At 42.1% G+C, this 23,584-nt stretch overlaps 1 protein-coding gene and 1 pseudogene across 1 annotated transcript; one reads left to right on the forward strand and one right to left on the reverse strand.

The window, feature by feature from the left end:
* The first annotated feature begins 3,228 nt into the window (after positions 1 to 3,228).
* Positions 3,229 to 8,524, forward strand: trex4 (three prime repair exonuclease 4). The gene is made up of 3 exons (XM_038998666.1): positions 3,229 to 3,406; positions 3,575 to 3,674; positions 7,351 to 8,524. The coding sequence occupies exons 2-3, from the start codon at positions 3,590 to 3,592 to the stop codon at positions 8,022 to 8,024; spliced, it is 759 nt and encodes a 252-aa protein (XP_038854594.1). The 5' UTR covers positions 3,229 to 3,406; positions 3,575 to 3,589; the 3' UTR covers positions 8,025 to 8,524.
* Positions 8,525 to 15,861: 7,337 nt separating this feature from the next.
* LOC120051778 lies at positions 15,862 to 19,698 on the reverse strand (annotated as a pseudogene).
* Between the last annotated feature and the right edge of the window lie 3,886 nt (positions 19,699 to 23,584).

Raw genomic sequence — 23,584 nt, forward strand, 5'->3', positions numbered from 1 at the left:
CACTATAACAATATGGAAGAAAATGAAACGTATTCTACACTAAAAATATGGAACACTATAACAATATGGAACACTATAACAATATGGAACACTATAACAATATGGAACACTATAACTATATGGAACACTATAACAATATGGAACACTATAACAATATGGAAGAAAATGAAACGTATTCTACACTATAACAATATGGAACACTATAACAATATGGAACACTATAACAATATGGAACACTATAACAATATGGAAGAAAATGAAATGTATTCTACACTATAACAATATGGAACACTATAACAATATGGAACACTATAACAATATGGAAGAAAATGAAATGTATTCTACATGAACCAATATCACTCCCTAAAAGCACAACCTTATGGAACAATCCTAGGATAGCTTTTCAGAATTCACAGATAAATTGGTCTACATGGAAAACTATAAAGGCATAGAAACCGTAAATGACTTAGTAGCAGGAAATACATTTATTTCAATGACAGAATTAAAAAAGCAATTTTGGATTGATACATGCAATTTATGAGTTTCATATCACGGAAATTCTGTTTGAAATCGTTTGGACATCAGAGAAACCTTGAGGGAATCTTATTTGAGTCAGAAAAGGATGATCATATGATAGGTAAGATATACAAAACCTTGCAGAGAGCCTATCCAACTGACAATCTCTTAGAAACAAAATATAAACTATTGGAACCAAGACTTAAAAATAACTTATGTTGGTACAAGATGGAGGGAATGTTGAAGCATAACTAATTAAATTACAGTTAATGAAAATGCTTAATCCAGTATAAACTAATGTATCGAATTTATTATACACAAGACAAAATTCACCAATGACAATGACTCATTCCCAATGATCCATGCTTTCTGGGAACGCTAATAAAGTCCAAAAGTGATGGGCGGAGCTAGAAAGTTGGCTGTATTACAATGTAAACCTACTTTTTAGTCCGTCTGTCTGCATATTTCAAGACATGGCATATGGGGGTGTAGTGAGATACCCGATGGGCCGGATGATTCTCTTCTCATCACTCATCATCTTGGAGAAAAAAAACGTATACTAAAAATGTGGAAGTCAATCAATCCGATTCTCGCTTCCTCCCTCCTGCCTTCCGTCTTTAAGGGCATGTATTTCCATTGTTAGAGTGGTCACTTGAGAAAGTAGAAACCTTCCATAACACAGAGAGATGAACCTGGAGAAGAGCTCCCTAAGCAAGCTGGTCCTGGGGCTCTGTTCACAAACACAAACACACCCCACAGATCCCCAGGACAGCAACACAATTAGACCCAACCAAATCATGACAAAACAAAAAGATTATTACTTTTTTGAATGTATTTTTTGAATTGTTTTATTTTACCTTTATTTATACAGGTTTTTTCTCATTGAGATAACATCTCTTTTCCAAGAGAGACCTGGTCCAATAGCAGCAGGGGGAACAACGTTTCAGACAAAACAACTTACATACACTAACACAACATTAAACAAAACTATAAACACACATACAGTACAACAATTACATATTACATTAAAAACACAAACATTGACACATTGGAAAGAATTTACAAAAAAACAGAGGAAACTAGATTGCTATTTGGCCCTAAACAGAGAGTACACAGTGGCAGAATACCTGACCACTGTGACTGACCCAAACTTAAGGAAAGCTTTGACTATGTACAGACTCAGTGGGCATAGTCTTGCTATTGAGAAAAGTCGCCGTAGGCAGACCTGGCTCTCAAGAGAAGACTGCCCACAAAATGAGGTGGAAACTGAGCTGCACTTCCTGACCTCCTGCACCATGTATGACCATATTAGAGACACATATTTCCCTCAGATTACACAGACCCACAAAGAATTCATATTTATGTTTATTTATGTTCCCTTTTTTACTTTAACTATTTGCACATAATTACAACACTGTATATTTACATAAGATGACATTTGAAATATCTTTATTATTTTGGAACTTCTGTGAGTGTAATATGTACTGTTAACTTTTTATTGTTTATTTCACTTTTGTTTATCTATTTCACTTGCTTCGCCAATGTAAACATATGTTTCCCATGCCAATAAAGCCCCTTGAATTGAATTGAAAGGTGTCTGCAGAAGGGAAAAGCCTAGACGTCCGTGTCAAATCAAATCAAATCAAACTTTATTTGTCACATGCGCCGATTACAAGTGTAGACTTTACCGTGAAATGTTTACTTACAAACCCTTAACCAACAGTGCAGTTCAAGAAGAGTTAAGAAGATAATTACCAAGTACACTAAAATAAAAAGTAATAATAAAAAGTAACACAATAAGAATAACGAGGCTATATACAGGGGACACCGGTACCGAGTCAGTGTGCAGGGGTACAGGTTAGTTAAGGTAATTTGTACATGTAGGTAGGGGTGTAGTGACTATGCATAGACAGTAGTGTACAAAGGGGAGGGGGTCAATGTAAATAGTCAGGTGGCCATTTCATTCATTATGTTGTGGAGGAGATTATCTCATGTGTTGTAAAAGTGAGAAGAATGTGAAGTGTTGCAATTGTGGTTGGAACCATGAAGCAACGTTTTTTGGAATGTCCGACTAGGGCTCCCTGCCATCCAGGACCTCTATACCAGGCGGTGTCAGAGAAAAGCCCTAAAAATTGTCAGACTCCAGCCACCCAAGCCACAGACTGTTCTCTTTGCTACAGCACGGCAAGCGGTACCAATGCACCAAGTCTGGAACCAACAGGACCCTGAACAGATTCTACCCCCAAGCCACAAGACTGCTAAATAGTTAGTTAAATAGTTAACCAAATAGCAACCCAGATTATCTGCATTGACCCCTTGTTGAATTTTTTTTTGTTGGACTCATCACATACACTGCTGCTACTGTTTACTATCTGTCGTTTTTTCCCTAGTTATATGTACATATTTACCTCAATTACCTCGTACCCCTTGTATCGACTCGGTACTCATACCTCTTGTATTTAGACACATTATCGTTACTCATTGTGTATCTATTAATACTTTCATTATTACGTGTTTTACTTTTCTGTTATTTCTCTAATTTCTTTCTCCCTGCATTGTTGGGAAGGGCCCGTAAGTAAGCATTTCACTGTTAGTCCACACCTTTTGTCTACGAAACATGTGACGAATAAAAATGTATTTTATTTTTACCTTGTTTTTTCAACCCCGTCCAGTTGGTGGCGGCAATACACCTTTTGGGGATGTGGTCCGCCATGAAATGCACAAGAAGAAGAAGCAGAAGAAGACGTCGTCACAGTTAGAACAATGGTTTAGTTTTCAAATCTTTGACATTGTCGTCTTTCTAGAGTTTCCTCCCTCACTGTATTAATGTTTGTGCTGTTGCCCAAGGTTTGGGATTTCCGACACTAGCTGAATAGCCCCAAATAGAATGGTAAGAATCCAAGCAAAATAACGAATTTCTTTGGTCTAGTAATATTTATTGTTTCATTGTCTTGTCTCTGGCGAATTGTTTGCTCTCAACTTAATTCACGGCGCATCTATTGTAAATCGTCAGCTTGAGCTCTGCATTTTCACAACATTTTTCTCTTTTGATTCATAGACGTGATGAGAACTAATGGAAAATGAGAACTCTCCCCTCGCTGTGGCCACCAGCCCTGGCCGAAGTGTGGTTTTCTTTGACTTGGAGACAACAGGACTTGGTCAGTCACTCGATATTCTTGCTACATTACTGCAGCCTGTCGTGTTGTTGATACATTGTAGCAGTCTGGTGGCGGTCCCTACTTTTGCATGAAGAACCAACGTTGGCGCGATGTTTATCAACTTTCAATCAAAGCCAACGTTTACGTTTTTTCATAATCATTCAATATAATCATGTAGGGCAGGTTATATTAATTCACCATAGTAGTGTGATCAGTCTGTCCTGGTTCTGGGGACCAACAGCAGACCTGTCAACATGTACGCATTTTGCGTACCAGCTACGCAATTCTCTGTCCACCGAACCCCCAAAAAAGCAGAGTTAATGCGCCTCAGAAGTTCCTTCCTAGATACCAGAAGTGGTCATGCTTGACGCAATCCAAGCTATCATATCATGCATTTTGTACTTTGTGCTAGCAGGATGTTGACATCAGTCATCAAGGAAGCTCAGGTAAGTGGTTACATATAAGCTAAATGATTTGATCCTAAGATATATTGCATAATATTACTATTGCCCATATTACTTAATGATTTGAATAAATGGATCATGAAAAAGAGAATACAGCCATGACCATGTTAATTTCCCCCCCCAAATTATTGTACAATGTGGTCCCTCTAACTTTTAGATAGTAGACATCATGTGGATGGGGAAAAGCATCAGCTACTGTCCCGGTCTACTGGCAGCTACAGCATCAACCCCAGCTATAGCAACCTTTTCCCACCAAACCAGTGATTTTATTTATTTAAGTTTTATTTAACCTTTATTTAACTAGGCAAGTCAGTTAAGAACAAATTATTATTTACAATGACGGCCTAGGAACAGTGGGTTAACTCCCTTGTTCAGGGTCAGGACGACAGATTTTTACCTGGTCAGCTAAGGGATTCAATCTAGCAACCTTTCGGTTACTGGCCCAACGCTCTAACCACTAGGCTACCCGCCCCATCGAATCCTCGATCTGACAAGGTAAAAATCTGTCGTTCTGCCTAGTTAAATAAAATAAAAATCTGGGCTGAAACTCTTTACTGCATATATTGTTGAACACAACCTGCTGTTGTGTGGCATGCTGGGCCACTTTTTCAAAAGATGTTTCCCAACAGTGACATCACAAAGCAGTATGGCTGTGCCAGGACGAAGACTGCAAACATCAAAACAATGGCCCTTGATGATGAGCAAGGAATCACAGAGGCAATGAAGAGGTGTCCTTTCAGCCTGGCTACCGATGGCAGTACCGACATGGAGGATGTCAAAATGTATCCGATTGTATTACGGCGCTTCGATGCAAGTATCGGCAAGGAAGTAGTGTTATTGCTTAAGCTATGTGAATTGAGAGTCTACAGGAAGAGCTATAATTGACACTGAAATGAAGAGGAGGAGCATTCCGTGGTGCAATTGTGAGTTTTGCAGTGGATAATGCTGCTGTCATACAAGGTCTGGGAAAAGGGATGGCAGAATTTGTGAAGACCCAAAATGAAAATGTGTACTTGGTTGGTTGTGCCTGCCATTTGATACACATAGCTGCAGAGAGGGCGTCGATACGTTAATACTGAAGACTTTCTCTTAACCATCTTTTACTATCTCGACAAGAGTAGCAAGAGAAAGGCTTCTCCGCGTGACCTACAGATCCTGTTGTGACACTGATGTCAGGAAGATTTTGAAGTTGGTATCTACAAGATGGTTGTCCCCTTGGCCAGTGTATCAACCGCCTTCTGCAGCAATGGTATCCTCTGTGTTCTTTGCCGATGAGGTATCAGAGAAAGACCACTGTGACCCCAAGCTCCACCACAACAGCCACATCCTCTTCCTCACTTGAGCCCTCTGCTAGGCAGCCCAAGAGGTTTTTACCTCCTCCTCCTCCACCACCACATTGCCAATGCCACGGCTCAAGCCACCAGCTGACTCTACGAAGCCCCAACTGAGCCCCCACCTGGCTCCTCTGGAAGCAAACTCACCCCTTCCTCCATCAAATGTGGACCTACTGACAAAACCTTCGACCTGACTCTCAGTATCTGTTCAAGCAAAGGGATATCGGGGACAAAGTGGCAAAACAAAAGGCAGAAAAGAAAGAAAAAGGACTAAAAGATCTTACAAATCCTGAGAAAGTCCTAAAATTTCTCAGATCCGCTATCAAAAATCAATGCGTACTTTTTACAGAGAGCCATACCAATTTTTTTTATGTCGGAAATTTTGCAACGAGAGGAGCCGTGCATTCAAATTTTACTGTCAACGTTAGAGATGCGACTGCAGAAACGAAGGTTGTCCTTCTATAAGCCAGACACGGTCACTACCCTTATGATGGCAGAAACGAGTGTTGTCCTTCTATAAGCCAGACACGGTCACTACCCTTATGATGGCAGAAACGAATGTTGTCCTTCTATAAGCCAGACACTGTCACTACCCTTATGATGGCAGAAACGAGTGGTGGTGTCAAGCCTATACTCTACCTGGAGAGACACAACCAGCTTCCTGACGTGGAGCTGTCCATTGGCCAGGACAACCGCACATAGGAAGCCTTCTATGCAGATGTCAGAAACCTATTTTCTTCTGCAGGTGACTGCATGTTGCTGATGTTTCCATTGAGAGATGTGCTCCTCCAGCATGCAGTGGCAGACTGCCAAGTTCTCATCCCTCAACTTTTTTATGGCTCTCTTTCCCTGCGTTATTCCTGAGGGAATTTCTGTTAATCTGGTGGAAGATGAGTTTAGACTCTATCAGGCAACAACCTTTGAGCAGAGTCTAGTCAACATGCGCACGGATCAGGCCTGGAGAGAAATTGGCACAATGAAAAGGTGGGGGCAGCCTGGTCTACTCCTACCTTTTGGCTGTGATGCTGGGGATATTGGTCATATTCCACAGCAAGGCAGACTGTGAAGAAGGTTTCAATGATTGCCAGAGGAACTGTTTGTCATAGAGAAGTCTACCCTGATGCTCTGCTGCGTAAGGCTAAATCTGCTAGCTACCAGGCAAATCTGCCTTCATTTGAAGGTCTCCCGAAGACTTGTTCTCACCTACTGTTTCTTGTCATGGCTTTTTCCTTTTTATTATAGATAACATGATTATTTGATACTGATGCTCTGCTTCAAACATTTGTTCTTATCATATCAAAGTTTAAAAATAAATATCGGGGATTAGACGTTTGTACATTTTGTACCTAAACAAAAAATGTGTTATTATTTGTTTAATATAATTTTAAAAAATCCAAGAATAAAGGCCCTTTGTGTTCTTTCTAATTACATCTTGTTAGTGACGTTTTACCATATGTGTAAATGGAATGCTGTCAAGGTATTCCAATCTTGTATAGACTTGATTTGGTACAATTCTATAATTGCAATTGGGAGAACCCCAATTCGGCACGTACTATGCCTGCGAGTTGAATCTCCAATTTGCCACACGGATCTGGTACTCTTAAAAAGTTGGACAAGATTGGCACGTCTGCAACAGGCTTTTTGTCTCAGGCAGCCCAGAACTAACACAGATAGAATCAAAGAATATCACTGATTTGAATTCACCTTGAATCGGGTGTGTGGTTCTGTAGTGGAAGAAAAGCCTTCAACCCCTGTGGGTCTCCAGGACCGGGACTAAATCACCACCCTAATGATATGTAAACGTCTCAATCGTTTCTATACGGTCTGTCGTGGTCTTGATAACTGATTGAGTGTTTGTTATGCTTGTCATTCCAACAGGTCAGAGCTGTGAAATCGTCCAGCTGGCTGCAGTAAGTGGGGGTCACTCTCTGAACCTCTACACTGTCCCACGATGTCGGATGCAGCGTGGAGCCGCCAAGGTCACAGGCTTCAGAGTCCGGAGGCACAGGCTCTACCACCATCGCTGCCCTGTCCTGACCAACACCCTCAAAGAAGTCCTAGTCTCCTTCATAGCCTTCTTGCGCATGCTGGACCGCCCAACGGTCGTTGGTCACAATATCCGTCGCTTCGACTGCCCTGTGCTAGCTAGAGCGCTTGACGAGTTTGACCTTAAAGCTGAGTTCCAGTTAGCAGTTTCTGGTTGCTTGGACACGCTCCCATTGGCGCGAGAGATTCTGAAGGGACGTGGACTCCAGAGTTTTCGGCAGGAAAACCTTGTTCGGATAGTGGTTGGCATCTCCTACGAGGCGCATGATGCCTTGGAGGATGTGAGGGCGCTGCAGAGGCTCTATAGTGCCCTCAGGCCCACGCCAGAGCAAGTCCTCAGACAGAGCTTCACCCTGGACACCATGGCAGAGCCAGCACCCAAGCAGCCCCCTGCAGCCAAGGCCAAGGGGTCCTGTAAGGCACCAGGTCAGTGGCCCCTGTGGAAGAGCTTCAAACAGGCAGTGAAGGTCACAGAGGGACCCAAAGGGGGCACCACAGGGCCATAGTGATGCAACTCTTATAATGGATCATGGTTGTAAATGAAACTAAATGGGCATTTTCACATGTTGTGGAGATTATAAATTCCAGCTGCTCAGTTAAATAATTTAAGGTTCTGACTTTGTGATGGATTGTAATGTGTTTGTGTAATTGTTTTAAATTCAATATGTTTTCAGAAAATAAAGCTGTAAATATTTTGTTGTAACACTTCAACCTGTTAGGGGAATTGAACCAGAGATTGGTTAGAACAGTTACCTGCTACCCTCCCAGGGTAAGTGTTAGCCATAGCATTTACAAAGAGATATCTATCAAACATCTTAGAATAGGGAGTGCTGATTTTATGATCAGGTGTGCCTTTTTAAATCCCAATGAATAATATTACATGGGAGACGGGACCTGATTCTAGATCAACACTACTCTGAGATGCTCTCTTTTCCAAATTCTACTTTACCAATAAAGTTATGAGTTTGTTACATTTGTTGAGGAATAAAAGTACATTCAAAAGGTGTGTAGCAGGCTAGAAATGTATCTTTTTTTGAGAAAAGGGGATTGGCAAGATTAGAACCTGTGAACTTCTGGCCGCTATCGCACTGCGTTCACTGTGGCAGTAGGGGGAAGTGCACCACCCTTGTTATTTCACGCATTTAAAGAGACACTAACTTACTCATGCAGGAGAGAAGCCATATCGCTGCTCCCAGTGTGGGAAGAGTTACACGCCCTCTTGTGTCTTAAAGAGACACTAAGTACTCATGCAGGAGAGAAGCCATATCGCTGCTCCCAGTATGGGAAGAGTTACACGCCCTCTTGTGTCTTAAAGAGACACTAAGTACTCATGCAGGAGAGAAGCCACATCGCTGCTCCCAGTATGGGAAGAGTTACACGCCCTCTTGTGTCTTAAAGAGACACTAAGTACTCATGCAGGAGAGAAGCCATATCGCTGCTCCCAGTGTGGGAAGAGTTACACGCCCTCTTGTGTCTTAAAGAGACACTAAGTACTCATGCAGGAGAGAAGCCATATCGCTGCTCCCAGTGTGGGAAGAGTTACACGCCCTCTTGTGTCTTAAAGAGACACTAAGTACTCATGCAGGAGAGAAGCCATATCGCTGCTCCCAGTGTGGGAAGAGTTACACGCCCTCTTGTGTCTTAAAGAAACACCAGCTCACTCACTCAAAGGAGAGAAGCCATATCGCTGCTCCCAGTGTGGGAAGAATTTCAGTGTCCAGCATCATTTTAAGAGTCACCAGCTCAGTCACACAGGAGAGAGACCGTAAGTTTGATCTACTATTTATTAGGATCCCCAATAAACTGCTGCTGAGACAGTGGCTACTCTTCCTGGGGTCCAAACAGGAAACAAATAAAATATATACATAGCACTACATTTACATTACAATTTAGTCATTTAGCAGATGCTCCCATCCAGAGAGACTTGCAGCTAGTGCATTCATCTTAAGATAGCCAGGCGAAACCACCACATATCACAGTCGTATCCGAACCTTGTATGACATACATAATACAATGCAAAATACATAAAATGTATGTGTGTCTCTTCACAGTTTCTGTCATGCCGTCTTTTATCTGTTTTTTTTTGTCTGGTTTTATTGCTAGCTTGAGTTACCTGGGGTGACAGAGTTCCATGTAGTCATGGCTCTATTTAATACTGTGCGTTTCCCAGCCACTGTTCTGGACCTGGGGACTGTGAAGAAACCTCAGGTTGCATTTCTTGTGTTGTACAGATGAGTGTCTGAACTGTGTGCCAACTGCTTGAACAGACAGTTCGGTACCATCAACACATCAACACCTCACAAAGACCAATAGTGATGCAGTCAATCTCTCCTTAACATTGAACCAGGAGAGATTGACATGCACGTCACTGACATTCACGCTCCATGTACATAAAAGTGCAATATGTGCTGCTCTGTTCTGGACCAACTGTAATTTGCCTATGTTCTTCTTTACCGCACCTGACAAAACTAGGGCCTGTAGCATGTGTCTGGTTGACTGAGATGTCAAGAAATCAGGGCAACGTCTTATCATGGACAGACCTCTTCCCAATTTAAGAAAGGGAAAGGGGGATTATACCACTGAGTCTATGTGTTGACCATGACAGCATGCTATCTAGGGTAACACCCAGCAGTTTAATCTCCTCAACTTGCTCAGTAGCCACATCATTCAAAAAAATATGCTTTAAGGTATTTAGCACCAGTCTATTGCTAGTTACTCATTATAAAACTGACTGTAGCTCTATGTTAAGGGTGTCAGTTATTTATTTTACTGTTGTAGCCGACTTGTATACTGTTGAGTCATCAGCGTGCATAGACACACAGGCTTAATTTAAGGTCAGTGGAAGGTCATTAGTAAAAACCGAAAACAATAATGGACCTAGCCGGCTGCCCTGCGGTACACCACACTCAACCAAATTTGCATCGGAGAGGGTTCCATTAAAGAAAACCCTCAGTGTTCTATTAGACGGGTAACTCTCAATCCATAATAAGGCAGAGGATGCAAATCCATGACACCTATGTTTGCTATGATCAATGTTTGAACCGTTGAATGGTGCTTTACGGAATGAGCGTTGCCTCCCTCCAGGCCTGAGGGCACACTCCGTCTTCGAGGCTTTGATTGAAGATGTGACAAATAGGAGTTGCAATGTATTCCGCTACCAACCTCAGTAATTTACCATCCAGGTTGTCGGTTCCAGGTGGTTTGTCCTTATTTAGAGATAGCAGTAATTTCTTTCACCTCTTCCACACTAACTTTGCGGACTTCAAAGCTACAGTGCTTGTCTTTCATTATTTGGTTCGTTATACGAGAATATAAAAGCTTAGCATTTGTTGTTTGCATGTCATGCTTAAATGTTCTAATCTTGTCAACAAAAAAGTTATTTGTGGTTGTCAAAATCAAAGGCTTTTGTTCTTTTTAATTTTTTATTATGTGCCATCAGCCTCAATACAAAATGGCGCTCATCTAGCCTTTCTGTCTAGAAATTAATTTAAGGTACTCAAGCTTTATACTAGTATTCTTTATATGATTAATCTTTGTTACATAGTATAGTATTTGTTTATTTTTGTTAGTTACGTGAATTTCTCAATTTACTGTATCTGCTGTATCTGTGTTTGCCCATCTGCTGTGTTGCCAGACTTATTTTCCATTCCCTTTGCCTCATCCCTCTCAGCCATACCCATACTCATATCTCCCTCACTAGCTTTAAGCACCAGCTGTCATAGCAGCTCACAGAACACTGCACCTGTACATAGCCCATCTGTAAACATCCCATCTATCTACCTACCTCATCCCCATACTGTATTTATTTATCTTGCTCCTTTGCACCTCAGTATCTCTACTTGCACATTCATCTTCTGCACATCTACCATTCCAGTGTTTAATTGCTATATTGTAATTACTTTGCCATGGCCTATTTATTGCCTTAACTTACCTCATTTGCACTCACTGTATATAGACTTTTTGTTTTCTTTTGTTCTACTGTATTATTGACTGTATGTTTTGTTTATTCCATGTGTAACTCTGTGTTGTTGTATGTGTCGAATTGCTATGCTTTATCTTGGCCAGGTCGCAGTTGCAAATGAGAACTTGTTCTCAACTAGCCTACCTGGTTAAAAAAGGTGAAATTTAAAAAAAAAACATTTTTTTCAATTCAGCATCTATCCATAGGGATTTGGCAGTTTTAACAGTCAGTTTCTTCAGTGGCATGTATTCATTGATGCCAAGGGAAGCCAGGCTTTGCCAAAACATTTACCAAGAAAATAAAATCTAATCATTTATATTTCGTCTCTCTGTGATTCATAATTTTCCTTCAATTCGGAAGAGGCTGAATTTATCTCACTGGAGATAGCATCCGAGTGAGCGAAACAGCTCAGTATGTGTAGCTTCTCTATACTGAACAAAAATATAAACCCCACATGTAAAGTGTTGGTCACATGTTTCATGAGCTGAAATATAAGATCCAGGAATTTCTCTCAAAATTTGGTGCACAATTTTGTTTACATCCCTGTTAGTGAACATTTCTCCTTTTGCCAAGATAATCCATCCACCTGACAGGTGTGACATATCAAGAAGCTGATTAAACAGCATGACACAGGTGCACTTTGTGCTGGGGACAATAAAAGGCCACTCTAAAATGTGCAGTTTTGTCACACAACACAATGTCACAGATGTCTCAAGTTTTGAGGGAGCATGCAATTGGCATGCTGACTGCAGAAATGTCTATCAGAGCTGTTGCCAGAAAATTGAATGTTAATTTCTCTACCTCTAAAACATTGTTTTAGAGAATTTGGTAGTACGTCCAACCGGCCTCACAACCGCAGACCACGTGTAACCACCCAGCCCAGGACCTTCACATCCGGCTTCTTCACCTGCAGGATTGTCTGAGATCAGCCACCCGGACAGCTGATAAAACTGTGGGTTTGCACAACCAAAGAATTTCCACACAAACTGTCAGAAATGTCTCAGGGAAGATCATCTGCGTGCTGGTTGTCTTCACCAGGGTCTTGACGTGACTGTAGCTCGACGTCGTAACCAACTTCAGTGGGCAAATGCTCACCATCAATGCCCACTGGCACCCTGGAGAAGTGTGCTTTTCACAGATGAATCACGTTTTCAATTTTACCAGGCATATGGCAGACAGCGTGTATGGCGTTGTGTGAGCGAGCGGTTTGCTGATGTCAAAGTTTTAAACAGAGTGACCCATGTTCGGGTTATGGCATGTACAGGCATATGCTATGGACAACTATAATAAACTATACACAATTCATGGAAGCTGAAAATGTCCCAGTACTTCCATGGCCTGCATACTCACCAGACATGTCACCCATTGAGCATGTTTGGGATGCTCTGGATCGACGTGTATGACAGCGTGTTCGCGTTCCCGCCAAAATCCAGAAACTTCTCACAGCCATTGAAGGGGAGTGGGAGAACATTCCACAGACCACAATCAACAGCCTGATCAACTCTATGCGAAGGATTGCGCTGTATGAAGCAAATGGTGGTCACACCAAATACTGACTGATTTTCTGATCCACGCCCCTACTTTTTTTTTTTTTTTACCTCTACGGGATTGGTGTCCCCCCTGTGGGACGTTTGAGCTAACGTGCGCTAATTTGATTAGCATGACATTGTAAGCAACAAGAAAATTTCCCAGGACATAGAAATGTCTTATATGGGCAGAAAGTTTAAATTCTTGCTAATCTAACTGCACTGTCCAATTTACAGTAGCTATTACAGTGAAATAATACCATGCTATTGTTTGACAGTGCACAGTCATGTACTTGAAAATGTAACTAAACCAATTAGGAACATTTGGGCAGACTTGATACAACATTTTGAACAGTAATGCAATGGTTCATTGGATCAGTCTACAACGTTGCAAATACACTGCTTCCATCTAGTGGCCAAAATCTAAATTGCTCCTAAACTGCAATAATACATTGTGGCCTTTCTCTTGCATTTCAAAGATGATAAAAAATATATAATGTGTTATATTCCGATACATTACTTTTACATTTCCACAAATTTCAAAGTGTTTAGTTTCAAATGGTATCAAGTATATGCATATCCTTGCTTCAGGTCCAGAGCTACAGGCAGTTAGATTTGGGTATGTCATTTTAGGCAAGATTTTTAAAAAAGGGTCCGATCCTTAAGGAGCTATCTGTGACCAACAGATGCATATATGTATTCCCAGTCATGTGAAATCCATAGATTAGGGCCTAATGAATTTATTTCAATTGACTGATTTCCTTATGTGAACTGTAACTCTGTAAAACCGTTGAAATTGTTGCATGACTGTTTGAGCCATGCAATATCCTTTGTGAACTTCAACGGACAGATGTTTCGCTTCAGTTTTGTGATAAAACAAAAGATGTGGTTGAATTTATTCTGCCACTGTGTCTTCTTATTGTCTCAGTCTTTAGGCCTGTATATCACAGTTGCAAGGCAAATGAACTAACAGTTTATAGAGCAAACAACGCAATTATCACAACACAGAGTTTGGCCACAATTTCATAAATGCTTCAATGTTCCTCATTACACACATCAGATCAACACATCTTTACATTTTCAACATAGGAATCATTGCTAAACATCTTGTTGGACCTCTTATACACTATATTAGGCCCAGCCTTTGGAATTGAGATTTTCCTAGATAAGGCTATTATATTGTGATCACCACATCCGATGGCTACTGCTTTAGAGCAGATTTCTGCAGCATTAGTGAATATACAATATAAGTGGATGATTTAGTTCCTGTTCTGTTTGTAAAAACCCTGGTAGGTTGACTGATGCCCTGAACCAGGTTGCTGGCAATGGTGACATTTTGAAACTTTTTCTTGAGTGGACAGCTTGATGAAAGTCAATATTTAGGTCAACCAGAAAATATACCGCTCTGTTGATATCTCACATACATTATCAAGCATTTCACACATATTGTCCAGATACTGACTGTTAGCACTTGGTGGTCTATAGCAGCTTCCCACCAGAATGGGCTTTAGGTGAGGTAGATGAACCTGTAGCCATATTACTTCAACAGTATTTGACATAAGATCCTCTCTAAGCCTTCACACTGATTTGTGTCACTACAGTGTGAGAAGAGATTAGAGTTATAGCGCGATTTACATTTAAAGGCAATGTTAAACTGCATTCACGGTAAACACTGCATTTGTCAGTTCAATCGGAAATTACCTTAAAATGTTAAATGCACTACAACGCAGCTCTTCTGTGCTATGGATTTAATCAAGACCCTCATCAATTTTTTGTAAATAATGTTTCCATTTCGTTTTTGGTTGTGGCCTATGTAGGAATGTAATCCTACAGGTAATATCTGTAAATACGCAAACAATGCACTGTTCCCCAGGGGACAACCATTTCAGCAAAGTAGCAAAACCAACCCCTGTAGTTCCCATCAGCATGATCTGTTTTCAATATACTGAGCACACATCTCTCCATATGAAAAGACTCAAAACATATTGGTGCAGAATGGGTCTTTTTTTAAATGTTTTTTCCTTTTACATACAGACGCTCTCTGTAGAAATCCATGTTATAGTCTGAAATTAAAAACCATGCCCTCTATTGGAAGAAACTTTCTCATAATGTAAAAAAATAAAAATAAAATCACCAGTAGTCATCTTGGAACAACAAACTCTAACATACAACTTTAATAGTCTAGTTATACGCTACATTGGCTAAACTTGGGTCATAAACAATTTCACCTTTTGACCTTTAGGGAAAGGTATTGTGCGTGTTTGATATGGTCACAGACTGCAATGTAGTCTACAAACTGTCTGACTGTGCGACATTCATGCACAGGGATCTCAATACACTAAATACCACATGTTCCCAATACAGCTGATATGTTCATGTTAAAATACTGTTTTTAATTTTTTTGTATGTATTGTCTTAAAAGCAGTCATATTGAACCGAAGATTTAACCCACTGCCCCGAAAGAAATATACAAAATAAAAATCGGGCTTAAATCAGAACATGCTCAATCACCAGCAATAACATCCAGTATGTGACAGAAATAATGAGAGGTGAGCTGAGACGTACTGTATCCATGTAAACTCAATCACTCTGACTCGATACTCTAGAAACAGTCACACAAACATGGACTGAATGAGCAAGTAGACTAACCATAAGGGCATGTATCACACACTAGCTGTTCATGTACCGATCAGGGTCTGAGAAAGAGGAATGGAAGAAGTAAACCACACATAGTTAAACTGAGTTAAAACCATTAGTAGCTAATCTTCAGTCTATCACCACTTGCCCAAAGTCAGGTCAGGGGTCCCCCTGGCATATAGACTGGCACAGAGTACCACAGGTTGGGTTGACATTGGATGGAAACATTGATAAAATGTTATCAGAAGGCTCGGGGCTACAGGAGACTGCATGCCAGATACATGGTCATTCCGCAGGGGGAGGTGTCGTGCAGGGAGACGCTCTCGTTGGCTGAGATGAAGAGGACGGTGCCCCGCCTCAGGGGGATGTCAGAGAGGGCAGATGTGCCAGTGGCCTCACCCTCGATCACCAGCAGGATACCCGCACAGTCCACCGGGGCCACTGTATACTGCTTGACAGAGACTGGTACCTGGTGAGAGAGAGAGGAAGGGATGGAGGAGAAGGAGGTAGAGAGAGAGAGGGGGTAGGAGAGAAGTAGGTAGAGAGGGAGTAGGGGGTAGGAGAGAAGGAGGTAGAGAGAGGAAGTAGGGGGTAGGAGAGAAGGAGGTAGAGAGAGAGTAGGGGGTAGGAGAGAAGGAGGTAGAGCGAGAGAGAGTAGGGGGTAGGAGAGAAGGAGGTAGAGAGAGAGAGTAGGGGGTAGGAGAGAAGGAGGTAAGAGGGTAGGAGAGAAGGAGTTAGAGATAGAGGGAGTAAGGGGTAGGAGAGAAGGAGGGAGTAGGGGGTAGGGGGTAGGAGGGAGTAGGGGGTAGGGGGTAGGAGAGAAGGAGGTAGAAAAAAGGGACAGAACATTACATGGGACGCCTACATTTTACATAATATGAGCCACACTGGAACAAATATGGCAATGGCTTACTACAAGAAAACCATTCAAACAGAGATACTGTCAAGTCGGTGTATAATTGATATAGAAATACTGGCATATAATCAAAGCTGCAATTAGACACACTGATTGAAGACGTGATAACCTGCTCCCAGATCTGTTTGTGTTGTCTGGCGTGACAATGATCAATAGAGTTGGCAAGACAGCATAATCAGATCTGGAAGCAGGCTAACTAGGTAAATACCTGTATCCTCATGACAGTGAAGTCGGGTACAGGGGGGGTCATAGAGGTAGACGAAGGGGTCTGAGGGGTCCTGCATGGAGGGGAAGATCTTGGTGCTGGCCGGAGCCGGGTTGTAGTTCAGCATCTCACACAGGGTGTTGACGTCGATGAACTTGGGCGTCAGGCCGGCGCGCACCGTGTTGTCTGAGCAGGCCATGCACTCGATGCAGTCTGAATAGAGAGATAACGAGGAAAAGGACAGGATACACAATGTTTTTCTTTCAAAGTTAATTTTCAAAAAAAAGATTTGGGGAATTCTCACTGTTCTGTATTTGTTATTCATTGCAACTTGGCATGTCAACTTAAAATAATATAATTTATGTAATAAATAAATATAATACGTAATATTACGAAGGTATGCTAAATGTATCATAACATTCAATACGTATTTCAATAGCTGATTTTATTATACATTTTTAAAAACATACACACTGGTATAGCTCCCAAAGTATAATCAGTTAAAAGGCTGTACACTTTGGGACCATTTACCAGTGAGGATTAGTTTTTAGTTCTACATTATCCTCTGACTAATCCAGCACCAGGGTAAAGTGTTTTTCTGGATGTGCGCATTACCATCCCCAATAAACAATAGCTAATCTATTGTATTATATGAGCTATTATTATTATCATCATCAATACACTACTTTAACACATCGAGGTGACACTAATAAGCTGATTGGTTGACCCCTGACCTCCATAGAGGTATGCGTGCGGCTCATTGGCTCCCAGAAACATAGCGTCGCCGGGCTCCAGCACCATGCGGTTCAGGAAGTAGATGGAGAAACATCCGATGTCACCCGGATACTGGGAGTGGAGCCGGAGCAAGAGGTCTTTTGGAAAACATGACTGAGCATTATTATGCTGTAGAATATTTACAAATCGCAAAGAGAATATAATTTATGCCCACATTCATACTCATGTACTATCGATTATATAAAAGAGAACACCTTTTTTGGGAGCATTCGCAAGACAATTGGGGCCTAGCTTGATCCTAGATCTGTGTGTGCTTTTCTGCTATGCTCGTTGTCATGCCAAACATGACATATTTGGTGGCTATACAGCAAAAAACAGATCTGGGACCAGGCTAGTTGGGGTCTAGCTACATGAGGAAGTGTAAAGGTGTCACAAAAATAAAATACTTGTTGTATAATGCTCTCACCATCCTCAGTGACTCTTTTCACTAGCATGTTGAGTTGGTCCACAAACACCTTTTTCTCACAGTTCATCGTGCGGGTGAAGCACTTCTTGAGGGCCAGCGAGATGCGGAGCGCCTCCCCGATACTGCTCTGCAGTTCATCCGCCGCCTCCTTTCCGACAAGGGCGTGAAACTCTGGGATAGCTGGGACGGACACACAGACAGACACTACTAACACACTTTAATGGCCTTTAAAGGATAATTGAGTATCATTGATCTCTACTTTATTTATCTTGAAGTGAAGGAAATCACTGAACTGAGGTTGAATACATTTTAAAACATGGAATATAAAACAATGATAATGGACAATCTGAAAGATATGCTAGATTTCTTATCAGCCAAAATATTTTTTACGCCATAATTTAAAAAAATATTAGACACACAAAAATAACAAATGACCATGCTTTGTAATGTTTCCAAAACAAGAAATGTATTAGTAAGAAGTAATGTGGTATATTGCTCAATTTCATTTCATTTTTTTGTGACCGGAGTCTTTAAACCAAAATATCAGTTGAGACAAAATGTTCAGCTGTGGGAGGTTACCGTGGTAACGGGGCCACTTGAGTCGTGTCAGGTGTGTCTGTGAGATTTGGGATCTGACTGCTAGGACATCTCTTCGCTGTCAGTTGAAGCCTCAGACTCAAACTAACGTTGAAAAACAATCGAGCTTGTCGACAAAACAATGTAAAGAGCCAAGAAACACGCGGATAAAGTCTCACATTGTACACTTTAGAGTATATAAGACCAACGTTTATGTCTGTGCACTGCGCCCCCAAAAATGAATCTATCAGCACTTTACTCATTGCGCACAGCTCCCCCGCCAGGCAGTGTGTTTGCGCGGGGTGGGATATAGGATTCCTATTTCTTTGTGCGATTAGCGGTTAAGAAACAAAACAAAACAGCTACTGCAGCATTTTTCTTCTATAAATCGCAAGTCTCATACTTTACTTTTGACTATTTGTATTTGTGAATGTGATGCTCGCACTGTAGAGCCCTTCAAATTGACCACCCGCCAACGTGGCTGGTGAAATAGACATTCTTACCCGCCAATACCTAAAGCTACCCGCATTCAGCGGATGTTAACTTTCATGCCATGTATGCCACTCACATTTGAGAAAGCCAATGATCTCTTCCACAGGTCTGAAGCCACAGAGGCCTTCAAATTGAGTAAGTGCGATGGCCATCTCAGGCTTGTGGTTGTTGTCAGGGTAATGTTCTGGAAACTGGGCATGGAGCCATCCAGCCAACTCCTGATGTGTGGACCAATTGGGAAAGGACAATATGATTATCAAAATGAAAACAAATGAAGAACACACACCATTTATACTTGAGATAAATAAATGTAAACCCCTCCTCCCTTTACTCTGGTTTCCGGGTTATTCAGTAGCCACTGAACGAAAGAAAAAAGGTGAGATACAATCTGAATTTTGTTCAATAAGAAACGCTTGTTAACGTTTCCCGCTGCAAAATGTTTTGCTACAGCGTGTCCTAATGAACACTTACCCTGTTGGGATGAGCCTGTACGGACAGAGCGGTGTTAACTGACAGGACCTTGAAGAGGAAGGGCAGCTGGCCATGGAAAGTGTCTTTGACCTTTAACCCCAAGCATGCCGGGTGGTCTGCGATCCACTGGCCCAGCGTCCTCTGGGCCATCCTGTTGTCCTTGATGAGGGCGTCTCCTTTGGGGTGAGCGCCCATCCACAGCTGACGGAAAACAGAAGGTGGGGCCTCATTACTGACCAAGAGGAGCTGTTCTTTGTTTCCAACCATTAACATGTCTTTGTAATTATACTTTTTTTCTGATCAGTTGTTTATTCGGTTTTTCGAAAACTATGATGAAAACAGACACATTTACATTTAAGTCATTTAGCAGACGCTCTTATCCAGAGCGACTTACAAATTGGTGCATTCACCTTATGATATCCAGTGGAACAACCACTTTACAATAGTGCATCTAAATCTTTTAAGGGGGGGGGGGGGGGGGGGGGGTTAGAAGGATTACTTTATCCTATCCTAGGTATTCCTTAAAGAGGTGGGGTTTCAGGTGTCTCCGGAAGGTGGTGATTGACTCCGCTGACCTGGCGTCGTGAGGGTGTTTGTTCCACCATTGGGGTGCCAGAGCAGCGAACAGTTTTGACTGGGCTGAGCGGGAACTGTACTTCCTCAGAGGTAGGGAGGCGAGCAGGCCAGAGGTGGATGAACCCAGTGCCCTTGTTTGGGTGTAGGGCCTGATCAGAGCCTGAAGGTACGGAGGTGCCGTTCCCCTCACAGCTCCGTAGGCAAGCACCATGGTCTTGTAGCGGATGCGAGCTTCAACTGGAAGCCAGTGGAGAGAGTGGAGGAGCAGGGTGACGTGAGAGAACTTTGGAAGGTTGAACACCAGACGGGCTGCGGCGTTCTGGATGAGTTGTAGGGGTTTAATGGCACAGGCAGGGAGCCCAGCCAACAGCGAGTTGCAGTAATCCAGACGGGAGATGACAAGTGCCTGGATTAGGACCTGCGCCGCTTCCTGTGTGAGGCAGGGTCGTACTCTGCGAATGTTGTAGAGCATGAACCTACAGGAAGACACCTTGTATCAAACAAAGTAACATGCAATGAATGGACAAACAGGATATGAATTTCATACTTTTCTTTTACCTTTTATTTAACTAGGCAAGTCAGTTAAGAACAAATTCTTATTAACAATGACGGCCAATCGGGGGAACAGTTATACCTTGTCAGCTCGGGGATTCGATCTAGCAACCTTTCAGTTACTGGCCCCAGCGCTCTAACCACGAGGCTACCTGCTAACCATGAGGCTACCCGCTAACCACGAGGCTACCCGCTAACCACGAGGCTACCCGCTAACCACGAGGCTACCCGCTAACCACGAGGCGACCCGCCAACCACGAGGCAACCCGCTAACCACGAGGCTACCCGCTAAACACGAGGCTACCCGTTAACCACGAGGCTACCTGCTAACCATGAGGCTACCTGCCGCCCCATACAATACAGTTCAGTACAACGATCTTCAATGCATAGGAGGTAAACCTACGTGTCATCCTAGTTTTGTACCAGAGGATTGACTCAGACAGGCTATCAGCTATGGATGATGATGATTGCCGAGTTTGAAAATAAAATCTGCCCATTCATCACTGCATTGGACTTTGTGTTTCACACTGATAAAATGTTACCACTCCCATACTATTGACCTTTATGACAAACACTCCCTGTGACGCTGTAGCTAAATAAATAATGACTTGTGACAGGACAGGCATTGAAGGAGCTTCATTTGTTTATTTAACCTTTAGTTAGGCACCTCAGGGGTTTGTGGTATATGGCCAATATACCACGGCTGTATCCAGGCACTTCACATTGCGTCTTGCATAAGAACAGCCGCTCAGGGCAGCAGATAGCCTAGTGGTTAAAGCGTTGGGGCCAGTAACCGAAAGGTTGCTAGATCGAATCCCCGAGCTGACAAGGTAAAAATCTGTCGTTCTGCCCCTGAACAAGGCAGTTAACCCACTGTTCCTAGGCCATCATTGTAAATAAGAATTTGTTCTTAACTGACTTGCGTAGTTAAATAAAGGTTAAATATTGGCTATATACCTCAGGTCTTATTGCTTAATTATGTCCCGGTACCCGACCATATGCTTAAGGGAAAAAAATCATCCCACGGCTGAATCTAGTTGGTGATCCCTGGAATGTCAATGTAAAGAATATAAATGTCACCTCAGCATAATGTTTGTCTGCTTCAATGACAGTTGAGGTATCCCCACCTCACTGGTGGCCAACCTTACCCCATGCATAATTCTGTACCGCACAGGATAGTGGAAATACTGTAACACGAAGAAAACAGTGCCACAGTCAATCATTTTTCAATATAAAACAACATGCACAGTATGACAGGAAATTGCACTTTTGAGTAAGTCCCTCTGCACTGCAACATTCATTGAAAGCAAAACATCAACTACTTTCTAGGTTTGTTTACACTGAGGTCAGAACGCAAACATTTTTTTGTTATTGAACCTTTATTTAACTAGGCAAGTCAGTTAAGAACAAATTCTTATTTACAATATTATTGACAAACCCAGGGTAGGCTGTGCGCCGCCCTATGGGACTCCCAATTACAGCCGGATGTGATGCAGCCTGGATTCGACCCAGGGACTGCAGTGATGCCTCTTGCACTGAGATGCAGTGCCTTAGACCGCTGCGCCACCCGGGAGCCCCTCATGGTTACATTAAGACACCATGGAGCCGGTGCGAGATATGAGTCGGAAAAAGTACCTTACTGCAGGGATGGGATATGCCACTGTAATCCAAATTAAAATCAAATCACATGTTATTTGTCACATTCACCGAATACAACTGGTTTAGACTTTACTGTGAAACGCTTGCTTACGAGCCCTTTCCAACAATGCAGAGTTTAAAAATAATAATACACATAAAATAGTAACACAAGAAGAATAAAATACACAAGCATGGAGCTATATACAGGAAGTACCAGATCAATGTGGAGCTATATACAGGAAGTACCAGTACCAGATCAATGTGGAGCTATATACAGGAAGTACCAGTACCTGATCAATGTGGAGCTATATACAGGAAGTACCAGTACCAGATCAATGTGGAGCTATATACAGGGAGTACCAGTACCAGATCAATGTGGAGCTATATACAGGAAGTACCAGTACCAGATCAATGTGGAGCTATATACAGGAAGTACCAGTACCTGATCAATGTGGAGCTATATACAGGAAGTACCAGTACCAGATCAATGTGGAGCTATATACAGGGAGTACCAGTACCAGATCAATGTGGAGCTATATACAGGAAGTACCAGTACCAGATCAATGTGGAGCTATATACAGGGAGTACCAGTACCAGATCAATGTGGAGCTATATACAGGAAGTACCAGTACCAGATCAATGTGGAGCTATATACAGGAAGTACCAGTACCAGATCAATGTGGAGCTATATACAGGAAGTACCAGTACCAGATCAATGTGCAGAGGTATTTAAGGTAGATACGTATGTACATGAAGGCAGGGTAAAGTGACTAGGCAACAAGATAGATAATAATAAGGTATCTGAGGTAGATACAGTTGAAGTCGGAAGTGTACATACACTAAGTTGACTGTGCCTTTAAACAGCTTGGAAAATTTCAGAAAATGATATAATGGCTTTAGAAGTTTCTGATAGGCTAATTGACATCATTTGAGTCAATTGGAGGTGTACCTGTGGATGTATTTCAAGGGCTACCTTCAAACTCAGTGCCTCTTTGCTTGACATAATGGGAAAATCAAAAGAAATCAGCCAAGACCTTTTGTCAGAATTCTTTGTAGACTTCCACAAGTCTGGTTCATCCTTGGGAGCAATTTCCAAACGCCTGAAGGTACCACATTCATCTGTACAAACAATAGTACGCACCATGGGACCACGCAGCCATCATACTGCTCAGGAAAGAGACGCGTTCTGTCTCCTAGAGATTAACGTACTCTGGTGCGAAAAGTTCAAATCAATCACAGAACAACAGCAAAGGACCCTGTGAAGATGCTGGAGGAAATGGGTACAAAAGTATCTATATCCACATAAAACTAGTTC

Source organism: Salvelinus namaycush, chromosome 8, assembly GCF_016432855.1.
Source record: "Salvelinus namaycush isolate Seneca chromosome 8, SaNama_1.0, whole genome shotgun sequence".
NCBI classification, from domain to species: Eukaryota; Metazoa; Chordata; class Actinopteri; order Salmoniformes; family Salmonidae; genus Salvelinus; species Salvelinus namaycush.

Excerpts from the sequence above, each read along its gene's own strand:
- trex4 (XM_038998666.1), top strand. The coding sequence starts at position 3,590 with ATGGAAAATGAGAACTCTCCCCTCGCTGTGGCCACCAGCCCTGGCCGA. Across the intron at positions 3,675-7,350 it reads CTTGGAGACAACAGGACTTG|GTCAGAGCTGTGAAATCGTC; the intron begins GTCAGTCACTCG and ends TCATTCCAACAG.